The sequence below is a fragment of the Netta rufina genome, assembly GCF_964035555.1.
Source record: "Netta rufina genome assembly, chromosome: 4".
NCBI classification, from domain to species: Eukaryota; Metazoa; Chordata; class Aves; order Anseriformes; family Anatidae; genus Netta; species Netta rufina.
In genome coordinates, this window is record NC_140127.1 from 54,042,130 (window position 1) to 54,055,468 (window position 13,339).

General features: G+C 43.9%; 1 protein-coding gene across 1 annotated transcript in view; it reads right to left on the bottom strand.

Annotated features, from left to right (window-relative positions):
* The window catches only part of NWD2 (NACHT and WD repeat domain containing 2), a gene marked incomplete at both ends in the record, with an annotated part of 55,296 nt that extends 43,214 nt beyond the window's left edge, over positions 1 to 12,082 (bottom strand). Inside the window, one exon of the mRNA XM_084285937.1 lies at positions 11,932 to 12,082. Within this exon, the coding sequence (XP_084142063.1) occupies positions 11,932 to 12,082 (151 nt within the window). The remainder of the gene's footprint in view (positions 1 to 11,931) is intronic.
* Between the last annotated feature and the right edge of the window lie 1,257 nt (positions 12,083 to 13,339).

Sequence of the window (13,339 nt, forward strand, 5' to 3'; positions counted from 1 at the left end):
GATACCCACAGAAGTGACACTCGCTACCTATGAGGTAGGCCTACATCAATAAAGCAGGAGTTTTCTTTCTGCAGCAGTTCTTTTCTTAATACTATGCAGAGAGGACTAGCAAGTAACATCACAGCACATTAAGAGCAGTACATGGCTGCGACAGAAGCAGTTACTGAAGATGAAGAAACCACCCAACACTGCTGGCAAGGGGGAGCAGCTGCAAGACAACAGGCCTGGGGGGGGGGTCAAAATTCAGCCACGCCTTGTCTAGAGGAGAGTGTCTCAGTCTGTTTCTCCTGCCCTTGTTCCCCATGCACACAGCCAAGTTCTGCCACCCCCATGCCGGTGCCGTATGACAACGCCCAGCTTTGAGGCCAAGAACTCCAGGCAGGGCCAGTGGCAGAGGCCACCAAGACCCAGAACCCCACACAGCTGCCTCCCCCCGACACGGGGTGCAAGCCCTGAAAGGCACCCAGCGAGTGACAGACACAGCAGGATGGACTGACTTCTGCCCCCATTCCCTCCTTTCAATTCTCATGATTCATTTAGGCATGATCTTTTGTGAAGATTATACAATCTGGCTGGAAGGGACGTTTTTAATATTTTTCCTAATGCATCTGTTTTTATGATTACACTATTTTTGTGAGTCGATTTTGTTTTCTCCCTGATTTTATTAATTTTTCTTGCTACCCACAGTTAGTTGATGACATATTAAGATAAGAGCAAATTTGTACTTTAATAGTCTTGAGGAGTTAGCAACTGAAAAAGAACAGTATGTGTACCAATCACTTGCTCCTTTTGAGAAGATGTAATCAAAACAACTAAGTTCAACTTGTCTCAAACACCTCCCAAAGGTATTTATTTACCTTTCACAAGTGCAATATAGAATATAACAACTGAAGAACATCTAGAGGTGGCATACCAAGTTGATTACTCAGTGATGAAACTCCAGGCTACCTTCCAAACTAGTGCTTTGGAAAGGCTTTAGCTGTCTTTCCCAGCTTTTTGCTTATATTTTGAAAATAATGATATGAATATTGACTATTATTCTTAAAGAGGGGAACGTGAAAGTACTCAGACTGTATTTTTCACAATGGTCTTGTTTGCAGTAACTCAAGGGGATGTAAAGAAGGCACATGGACAGTCATGCTTCAGTGCACACAGGTTGGTGCGTTCGGTCCCTCTGCTGCTACGGGTGTTTTGTGCCCCTCCACGACATCACAACTGCACTGCAGCAGGAATGTCATGCAGCACGTTCCGTGCACCATATAACACAAATTCAAGTTTTCTGCTAAGCCCCTTTGTGTCAAAATGATGTGAGCAAAAATGTTATGTTTCCCATACAGAAAACAATCCCATTAACTCACAATCTGTGCAGAAGCATAAGAAAGACAAGCGAAGGCACTGTAATCCAAAAGTCCTTTGAAACAGACAGGAAAACCATTACAAACAGAAGGAGTTGTGAAAGAAACGCAGCAGTTAGCGCTGAGATGCACACCGACCTATTCACACAGAATATTTTGACTGGGGAATTTTGATGGATGCTACCCCATGAGCCACAATGACCTTTAAAGGAGGATAAAGATCTTTTATGATGCTATACTCTCAACAGCAGTGTGGGAGATGGTTGAAAGGATAGACTCGACTTCATTTCCATTTCTAGCACCGCCAGACACTAACAGTCTTCAACACAATCTGTGAAGGTATTTGTACCTTGGCCACAGAATAGATAAAAAGACAATGTGCAAGTCATATTTTCCTTCTGCACCCACATACGGTTAACCACAGTCAAGCCCACAACTTGGGATCTCATATCTTTTATTTGAAATGATTCTGAATTTGCATAATGACTATGAGGAGCTGACTGGTATTAATGCTAGAATAATACACGAGCGGTGAAAGTGCTCAATGGAATTACATAGTATTATGCACAGTTGATTATAGAAAGCATAAAACAGAAAATCCATAATTAAAACAGGTGGTGTATAAGGAGATCATTTTTACCTCTGTTTTCTAAAGGAAGGAAGAATATATGATGATCTCTTTTCTACACGCTTCTTCCATTGTCTTTTGTAAAAATGTTTTTAACTCATTGACTGATTACAGACCTGACAAAATGATACGAATCCCAAATATTATGAAGATCCTAGATAAGAACAGACCATCAGCTAAATAAGAGAAATCCTGTAAATGAGTCTCCTACTCCCATTTGTAAATGAACCCATCAAAGGAAAAGCTGTAACAGGAACTATTAGACACTTCAAAAATGTCTCAATTGAGGGAAACCTTCACCTGAAACATGCAGTCCACTGCAGGACATACATCTGTGGTAAAATAATCTTTATGGCAGATTATTGCTTTATATTATTATCTATATTTTGCTTGGATGCATAGACCCACTTCCTGACATGGTAAAATAATGCACAGGCAGAAACTGGATTTGAAAAATTTATGAATAATGACATTCACTAGTGAAAGGTAATGAAATTCATTCCAAGCAAGGAAATTTTCAGGGAATTTTTTTATTTTTGGTAGTTTTTACTGACTAATGAGCCTATTTTGTGCCTGTACATGTTGCTATAAGCACTACCAGTAGTGCTATGGAAGAAACAGTGCAGCTGTACACTGCATAGTTCATTTTCCTGTGTATTTCCTTAACTGGTGTGGAGACAGTGGAGCTGTCATGAAAAGTTAGACCATCTTCTGTGAGGAATGGCACAGGTATATTTGAACCTGCCGCAGGCTGGAGGAGAAATCCAAAGGCCACAAGAGGTCCCTTCCAGTCTCCTCTTCTAAGATTTGTAAAACAATAAATAGCTGCATAACAAAAGAACAGCCTGGGGCCCTCTGTCCTCTGCCTGGGGTCCTCTGTCCTTGTAACAGAAGTCCTTTAACCTCTGCTATGGTGCTGTGGTCCTATTTCTGGTTAAAATGGCATGTCATGTACCTCAACTGCGTTCATTTTGCTCACCACAGAATGCTTAGTTCTTTATAATCCCATGTTGTAAATAACTTGTATTTCAAAGTAAATCATCATACAGACTTTGCTACTGCCTTGATATGCCAAATACAGGATTACATAAATAGAAATGCTTCAACAACACTGCATAAATCTTCATCACTTTTAAATGTAATCCAATAAATATATAAGTAAATCAAGACCATTACCAAACTGTAACGGGATCTCATCATTCTCCTAACATTTATCAGTAACTAAAAAGGAATCTGAAAACCAAAAAGAAAGACACTGCTTACTGTTCACTGGTCTTGGTGTCTGAGCTATTGCAAATATGATGGGGTGGAAAATGAAGAAGAAAAACAGCTGTTTTTTTTTTTTTTTTAAAACAAAACAAAACAAAACAAAACAAAAAAACAGTCTTGCCAGAACACTATAGACAATTCTGTATGACTCTAGCCACCAGGATTATTTATCAAGGTAGAAAATATTTTCCCTCTGATTTCTAGAATTCACACGGCCTTTATTAAACCACAGCAGGTATGAAAAAATAAAAAGATGAATCTCATTTTAAGGAAAGCATTTATAAAGCAGTCACACATGATTTATGTTATGTTTGATGATCACGGAACGGCAGGATCCTCCAGATGTCTCATGCTGGCACAGGAAGGTGAGGAAAACTTAGGAACAAAATAACCCTTAGATTTGATTCCTACACAACACACTGGACTCCTTTAGATCAGACTCTGTACCTTAGACTCCTGACATTATTGAACACTGTAATTTCCTTACCTATTTCTTAGTATGGCTACATTTTTGTATATGGAAATAAGAACATTCAGATAACGAGGTCTTTACAATTAACCTCGCTCCCTATGTAAAGATAGACAAAAATGGATCATTTACAATGATGCTTGTGGAAAGAATTACTCTCTTAGGGAGATTTGTTTTTAGGTACGCCTACTCCACAGATATTTCTACTTCTGTATTTTGAGATCTCTTCTCTGGCTGAATATGCACTGTCATGCTTGTACAAAATTCGCACTGAAGTGAGTAGGGTAAGGCATTTCAGAACAACAGACTGTTTCAAAACTTCCAACATTTCAAAGGTTGTTGCTAACACCAAGACTATTGACTAATTAGTGAAGCAATTAGACAAACTCATGGAAGGAAAGGATCTCACGGATTATTAAACACAAAGATCCTTGTCATTTTGTCCCTGTGATCTCATTTTCTACTGTTGTGCATCTGAAACTGTCAGGAAGAATAGCAGGCTCCATTGGGCTCACTATGCCTGATCTTACTGCATTTGCTTCTTGTTTATCTTAGAATAGCTGATGTGCATAACTACAAACATGGATAAACTGTCTCATCTATGAGTATTAAACCCACATGGTTATTTAATAGCTCTCCATCTTAAAAGTAATCTCAATCTAATAAAACCCAGTCGGTGAGATCAGTTGTGAATACATGTGCAAACTGAGGCAGTGTCAGGGTTTCTGTTAGGTTCACCCTGAAGTGCCTATGTTGCACGGTCAGGCATCAGCCTTGTACAACACAAATAAATAATACTAACTACCAGATAATATATATTGGAACCACCATCCTAAAGAGGGGGTTTGGAGGCTTTGCACAAGACATCGAGTTTGCCATTTTTTAAAAATTTGTACTTTACATGTATGTTTCTGAATGCCTATTTGGTACTTTTATGAAGTGCATGCTGTGGCTTCTAAGAAATGCAACTGCTCTGTAATAAATAACACAAACACATCGAAGGGTGTAGGTGTCAGCACTGCCTGGCCAAGAGGCAACGCTACAGCTGGGGAATTGCTTGAAATGAAGGCTGTCCAGACAGGGCTCTCAGTCATTAATTCTCATTTCATCTTAATGTTTTGTAAAATGTTACTCATTATAGACTCTAAATATTCATCTTATAAATAACATTGCTATGCATCATATATGCACTGCACTGAGGTGTGTCTCAATACCTGCTTCAGGAAGAGTAACAGAGGGCTGGTGGACAAAGCTGGAAATTTACAATGCAGAGATGAGCCTTGTTTGATGAGCCTAATTGCTGTTAAGAGTGAGATGGACTCTATTAATAAACATTTTTGACTATTTAACTATACTACAGGTGCATGTTACTATACTGAAGACTGCAGCTATGCCACCCAAGCAAACACAACAAGCAGGTTGTACAATCCTATTTTCCAGCCTCTGACAATTTGAAATCTCATCTCATCAGCTATGTGATCAGTCCCATGATCACAGAGTCAGTTTAAGAGCAGGTGGATGAGGGACAGGTGATCGTGGTGGTGTTGGGGTGTTGCAAGAGGGGTGTGTGGCACGTCTTGTTGCCTGATGCAGAGGCACACACACCACAACCTGCACAGATGCGGGGCTCCCTCCACATTACCCCACTGCACTCCCCGCTTTCTGCTGCCACTGATTTAGCCCTACTCTGCTTTTGGCTAAAGATTTTGGAAGTAAGAGCCTCTCTTTGATACAAGACCTAAATTAATAAGATTAGCATCAGGCCAGTGGAGTTATTTTAGAGTTGCACTGGTACAACCATGATTAAATTGGGTTTTCTAATTCTATCTGTTATTATCCTTCTTTAATTAAAATTCCAGTAAGGGGATAAAGCAGCTGTCTTGAACCCCACTGCCTGCATTAAAAACTGCCAGAATTTTCTGTATTCCTTACATGTGACTGTCTACAACTACATTATACCTACCACATTCAGTATACGAAAACCGTAAATTATTGGTGGCTAAATATTGGTAGTGTAGTATGACTGCAGCCTGAAAGGATATCCTATCATAAAACACTCAGATGAAAAAGTCAAAGAAATTTCCTTTGTTTCACATGAAAAAACCTACTGTCATAGCTTGAGTTAGAAGCTCAGTAACTTCTTGATGTGAAGTTTTCTTTCTGTAGTAAGTATTTAAAGTCTAGTGCAGGATTTTGTCTCGTGTGTTCACACTTTGTGAACATGCATGTGCCCACGCAGACAAACATGTAGGATTACTAACCGGAATTATTTCAGTGCATGGCTTCAGAGAGAGGACACCAAATGCGGTACCCATTGCGATAAATTGTTCTCGTCCTGGTGGGACATAAATCTCACCACAGAAGACATGTGGTCTTCTTAGAAGCAAGCCGTAGAAATCCCTGCAGGCCTGCTGCACAGCAGGCTGCTGCTCAGCTGAAGGCCAACCCGCTGCCCCTGGCCGGGCAGCAGAGGAGCTGCTCGGTGCAGACCAGGAAAGGTGGCACGATGCTGCCTGCGCATCACTGCCTCTCGTCTCCCGCCAGGTCTCACACCTCACTGGGGGAGAGGCTCACAGCAACAGCTCCACTCCATACTGATGTAGTCCATCACCTAATATAGCATTTGAGGTAACAGTATCACACAGAACTTCTGCCCACATTTCATATTCCCTCACTCTACTTACAAACTGCATGAAGAATACAGGGGCCTCAAGCTCCTCGTCACCTGTCATGGCAAGGGTGACCATTCTGCTCAACAGTAGCTCCAGTGTCCTACAGGCACCTTGACTGTGCTGTATTCTTGTTTAATAAAAGGATGTGGGCATACAACAAATGGAACTGATCATGCAAAGATATCCAAAGAAATAAAACAGTATTAGTAAAGTTACAAAGTATAAAAAGTAATGGTAGGTTCTGCTCTGTTTTAATATGATTTCTTCAATGGCACACAAAATAGTTATAGAACCTAAGCTGGAAATGCATACAAACCTGAAGGTTTACAAGTGTCCTTCTGGATAAAATCTAAACTCATCTGTAAGGCTCTTACTGCTACAACAGCATTTAACACAACCCAGTCTGTTCTTCAGTACTGCTAGTATTACAGCTGTGAGTGTTGCCTTTTGAACATAAATACCTAGTTCTCACGTGCTGGCAGCAAGTTTGAAAACTGCCCACAACAGTGAGGTCTGTGTTTTTGTACATACATTCATACCATTTTATACACTTTATATGATTGCATAGAAAAAAAAAAAAGTTAAGTATTTTTTTCAATGTATTTAAATAACTGTCATGGGGTTAAAAATGTTAAGTCCTGTTTTTTTTTTTTTTTTTTTTTTTTTTTTTTTTTTTTACCTGGGTGGGGTAAATACCTAATGTAAACTTTTGGAGCTTAGAATATCGGATGCTGCTTAGCAGGAAAATGACTGGTTTTCTGGTAGTTTTGCTCAGCAAAAGACTGTCTAGTACTGGGTCTGGTTCAGATCTACCTCCCCTGCCTTGCAAGAGTTATAGCTGATGTGAGACCTGGTCCTACAACCAGAAGGAGAGCCAGACCTTGCTTTCTGCTCAACCATGCTGACAACAAAGGTGGTTCTGCGGCATTAAGAGAAAAAGATAAAAGTTCGTATAGAAGTAGAAATACTAAAAATGGCCAGCTCTTTTCCAAGCCTACTGAACTGCAGGTGTCTGACCACAGGGCCTCCTTAAGTAAGGCATACTTCAATCAGGGCCCGTACCAAAACCAGATACTTGAATCATGTTGCTCTCCTTAACACTGAGATATCTACTCAAGTTTGCCTTTAAAAGTGTTGATTTTTTTTTTCCAAGTGTAGCTGGGTTTGTAGCTCTCAAACACTGCAGTGATGTGTGTCACGTAACACCATAAATAGGTACTAAGTTAGGTAACCAGAACTAACACTTTGCGTAAAAAAAGTCCTGGAGTTATTTGTCTCCACATCTCCGCAACACCTCCCTTGCAATTTCATACACTTGAACATCTGTGTTTTAATTTAGCTAAGGAATAAATTCCACCCAGATTATATAAAATTGTCTTTATAAAAAGATCTTCATGCAACGTATCCAAGCAGGGACACCATATGGTATTTTGGGGCTGGACAAAATGGACCATCATTAATGGTATTATTCTGGCTTTGGAGTATTAACATTACCATTGCCTTAGTTATATTTTTCTTATGAGAAGCACAAGATTTCAGGTAAAGATAACATAATGTGCCTGGAATATGCTAAGAATCAGTTATAAGTTATACCTTTCTCTTACCACATATGGCAATTACATAGCAATAAAAGCAAGCACAATTCTTCATCTGTTATGAGTTATGCACCCTTATGTTCACTAACAGTGAACCACAAACGCACACAACATTTTAGTTTTCCTTTCCTGTGTACATCAACATGCGTAAAAATACATGTAATTCCTGCAAAGCAGCCTGTAACAATAGGTCCAAACAAAAACATTACTAAGACTCATTTCTGCAGTCATCAGTTAGAGGAATGATCCTCGTCTAGTCAACAAAACTAACTGCAGGTGAGAATTTTGCCTTATGTATCATGAGAAAATACATAAATTGGGCACTGAACATTTGTGTTTTATTCCAACAAAGTGTTTTTCATATTAATACAATGTCCTGGATTAAGCGAATCACTGGAAAATAAGCCAAGTTGGACAACTTGTAATAACTCAAGAAACTCAAACTCATTCAATAGTGTAACACAAGGAAATTTCAGACAGTCTAAGGGGAAACTGGTGAAATTCAAACTGTACAGATTAGTTTTATAGTGTGTTTGTACAAAGGCATTAAAGAACTTTGGCAATCTATTATTACCCCTCTAACTTTATAAATAATTTTAATATTTGAAACTTTAAATGGCTCTGGGAGGAACAGAACCCATGAGCATAGCCTTTCTGCATTAAAAAAAAGTACTTAAAATAAAGTTTGTTCATGATCTCAACACAATTGCTTCTGTTGCTATAGACAAAATGTTTTGAAAAAGCAGCAGACCCAGAAAAAAAGAAATCCCATGTTGGAACTTAGAAATGGAGTATTCAGAGGAGCTGCACGGAGAAGAGAGCTGTGTTCAGCTGGACGAATAGATGGAAAAGTCAGCATCCTTCCCACGTGAAGTGCTGGGTGCAAGTTAGCCCTACCTACACTGTCAGGTAAGCGTAGCTGACACCACCTATGTCAGGACATATTCAGATGCTACATGAAGGCATTATTAATCTGTCTTCTGTGAAACCACCTGTGTGTAGCATTTGGCTTTACACACACCCCTCTTTAATGTATTCATTTCTCTCTACTATATTACAGTCTTCCCAGACATGAAAGGCTCCTTCCCAACTAAAACATAAAGAGCTTGAAGTAAAAAATGACTGATGCCTTAACTAATTAAAGTAGTAACTAGACCCTAACTAGAACCAACAAAGGGCTAACTTCCCTGCTGCCAGAAGATCCACAAGGAGTTAAAATGATCTGAATTTGACTGCATGTCCCAATTCACAGGACTTCATTTCCAAAAGGGAAATCCCTAACTCTGCTGAAGGCGTCAGTTTCAACCAGGACTTGCATTACCTTCTACCCTCACATAATTTCTCTAAACAGCTTGATTTTCTGCTTCAAGCAGTGACAAGAGTCACCGGGATGGTCTGAATCCATACAGTGCTGCTGTCACCGCTCAGTATAAGGGGGGCCGTCTGGAAGTTTGCACCTGTCAGACTTAACATGAGCTGTACATCAGTGGAAGGCATCACATAGGCACTACTGAGCAGTAAATAAGCGGACATTATCTGATTGCCGTGACAGTCCACAGATTCCGACAGGAAACACTAAAAGCACTTATTACAATCAGACGAATGTAACTTACTTCCCCTCTCAGCTTGAAGCAACCAAAATATCTTACGACAAGCGATAGATTATTTAAAGCAAAATCTTCAATGTCTCTCAGCCAAAATATGTATTTAAAATATGCCTGATTGCTTATATCTACTGAATCAAGAAAACAGACCTATTTATATTCAAATAATACAGGAGCTTTAGTGTTTCTAAGGATCCAATCATCTTCAGTGATATGGAGGATGGTTAATTAATGCCAACAATTTGAGCAAGAAAATACTGTTAATTGCTAGAGAAAAACACCGTTTCACTTATCTACAAAATTTGGTTTAGAAAACAAGAGACTGTAAAATGAAGTAATTCTGTTCCTATTAGTCATGCTCACTGTTGCTTTTTGTTTTTAAGGATTTCTTATTTATTTTTTTCTGTTCTATTTTACAAATAACCACTTTCCTACTTGCATTATAAAAATATATTTAAGTCATACTAAAGCCTGCCCTTAAAGAACGGACCAAGCCCTAATTCATCAGAGTTCTCCAATATCCACTTATTAAACGGATACAATTCAAGAGAGGTGTTATTGTAAGTCTGTGCAAACTTGGAAGTCTTCCTGCGAGCGGCAGCAGTGTTAGTCCCCGAGCTCCTCCGGCACTGCCGCGCACAGCTGCCGATGGAGGTGGGGGGCCGGCAGCCCCCTCCTTCTGTCCTGCCACCCTCAGTGCCACAAGGAATGGGCACCAAGGCACTGATGGGCTGAAAATTAACAAGGAAGGCTTCGGAGGCATTTGCTGTAGCTCGAGTATGCTAGATGCTTTACCGAGTAGGAAGAATTTAACCTTTTTATTTCCCCCAGCACTCTTGCATTTTCAACTCTTCGTGATTTTTTGCAAGGAGCACTTCTGCTTCAAAGTAGTTTACTAGATAATACCTAATTCCCATCGTAGATCACTTTTGCTCGTTTATCAATACAGTCTTTTCATAAGGTCACATGCAGTTAGTAATACTTCTGCGTCAGTGCTATCACTGATAAATAGCCATAGCTGCTCCTCATGCCTTGCAGCCCCTAATTCCTTGCCCAAGTGTCTCATTTTGGTAATTAAAATCCATACCCACTCTGAAATTTCTATCCCACACTATAATTTCTAAAAGCAGGAGGAACACTGCAGATAACATTTGGGAAATGAGGGGTGTTGATCGCTGTGACCATGCGAGGCTACAAAGAAGCCAGTGCAAATAATTCTCAGGCGACTGAGTTATTTCCTGCCTCTTAGGGTTTTCTCAGGTTAAAATTTGGAAATGACACCACCAGGGTAAAATCCTACAAATGGATATACATGGCTTCAAAACTGCACTTTCAGAATGAGTTTAGTGTTTTTTTAGCTTCACAAGTATGCAGCCAACATACCAAGCTAACCTGCCGATAAATGCCATTCACGTCAAATACGGAGGCATCGGCACCGTGGAGGGAATGCTGGCAGAAATCCCATCTCCAATGAGTAACATCCCTTCTAAAAATTCACACCAGTTTTCTTTCGGAGCCAATTAAACATTTTCCCAGATTATCACTAGTTATATCTTTGCTTAGCTTGCAACAATGAGCTGCAAGCATTTTAATGCCCTCCTTAAAGGAAGGGCTCTTAAAGCACGCAGGGATCTTGGATGTGAGAGCAACCTGGGAGAGCTGGAGGTGTGGGATTAACTCAAGCCGGTGCGATGCCCACTTTTTTTGCTCATTTAAGTATTCGTGCCAAGGCAATTTTCACTTCGGAAATCAAAGGTTTTTGTCATTGCAGGCATGATTTTCAGATCTGCGGTGTTTGCACAGAGGGTGACAACGCTGTTGAATTAGAAGCGCTGGGGGGGACGGTGGTGGGTGGTGGTGTGAGGGAGAATTGTGAACACAGCCGGCTTATCTTTAGAGGCAAGAAATGTCAGAGGTGCCACTGCCTGAGTGATGGTTTCCTCGCGCCGGGTGGCAATACGCTCCGGCAACTTCATCCTTACGGGTGGGACAACACCTCCTGAGCGCATGCAAACAGCTGGTACCACGGCTAACCTTAAAAAAAAGGCTTTCGGCAGCTAATTAGGTCTAATATGTGACCCTGACTTCATGGCACTAGAACTGCTCTGGCCAAAAGAGCCTCCCCAATACCACAACCAGTAGCACCAACACAACCAGCACCAACACCACCACTAACACCACCACCACCACCACCCCTGCGGGCCCTCCCGGCTCCTTTGGGGACGGGATGTCGAGGAACCCCCCCGGGGCCGGGACACGGGGGCCGAGGGGCCGGCGGGCGGCAGGGGGAGCTGCGGCGGGGCCGAGCCGTGCCGTGCCGAGCCGGGCGGCCGGGTTACCTTCGGGGTTGGCGCTGATGAAGACGCGGACGCTCCTGCCGCTCGGCACCAGGTGGGCCGGCAGCGCCGCCAGGTTGCCGGCGAAGGCCGCCCGCCGCAGAGCGGCGTCCCGCGGGCAGGGCAGCCTGCCGCCCGCCCCGGCCGCCCACATGGCGCCGCGCCGCAGGGCTCACGGCAGTCCCCGGCCCGTGCTGCTGCTGCTGCTGCTGCTGATGATGATGATGCTGGCGGCGGCCATGCGGCCCCTGCGCTGCCTCCTCCTCGGCGACGGGGAGAAAGTTTGGCGGCCGAGCCCGGCGGCGGCGCGTCTCGTCCCGGCGGGGTGGGCTGCGGGCAGCCCCGCGGCGCCCGCTCTCCTCCGAGCGCTTCAGGGCCCCCGGGCCGGATTTTTATAGGGAAAGTGCCGGCGGCGCATCCTCCGGGCTCGCAAGAGTTCAGCGCCCTCCTTGCGTCTTCTGGAGCCGCCCGCGCAGGAGTCCCAGCTACGGAGGTACAACGGCAGGATGCTCGTGCTGCTTCCCCCTTCCTTTTGTTCTTTGCCTTTTTAATCAGTTATTTAATCGGCACGACTGCTCTGAAGAATGAAAGGGGCCGGTCGCAGCGAGAGGCGCCGGGCGGCCCCCGTGCAGCAGCAGCGGGCGGCGGGGCGTCCCGTCGGGCGGCGCCCAGGGGCGGGCGGCGGGGGGGCGGCGGGCCCGGGCCGGGCTGCACAGCGCAGGGACCGCCCGGGGAGGGGCCCGGCCGGGCTGGGGAAGGGTTAGGGTCGGGGATGGGTTTGGGATAGGTTGGGGTTGAGTTGGGGTCGGGGAGATGCGGGGGGTCCCGGTCCCAGCAGTGCCGCCTGGGCAGGCGGCTGTGGAGGCGCCTGAGCGCGCTGGAGGGGCTGGAGGGAGAAGTGTGCGAGGCGGGCGGTGCTGCCTATATAGCCCACCGCACGTGGGCAGCGCCGCACGGAGCCTGTGCACGGACAGCAGCGCGTGTGGCAGAGCGGGCGCGGTGCGTGGCGTGCTACGGACCGAGCGTGGTGGGTGCCCGGCTGAGCGCTGCTTCAAGGCACGGCCCCTTCCCCACCCGGCCCTGCCCTGCTGGGACCCCCAGGGCAACCCTCAGCAACCCCCGGACTAGGGGAGCAAAGAACTCGGCTCTCCTTGGGGAATGGACGTGGGGGCCGTGGGGTGCCCGGGGCACTGAGCACAACCCTCGTTCACCCTGGTTTCTGCAGGGCGTGCAAAGTTGCACACCGTGTGTGTTTGCATGTGTGCATGCAAGGGAGAAATGCTGCTGCTTGCTCGCTCTTTATCAGTTCCGCACCCAGCACATTCGGGGCCAATTTCAACCGAGGGGCAAATTTTAAGATATTAACTCTCAGGTAACGTTCCTGGGAGCTTGGCTGGGCAGGAGAGTGCAT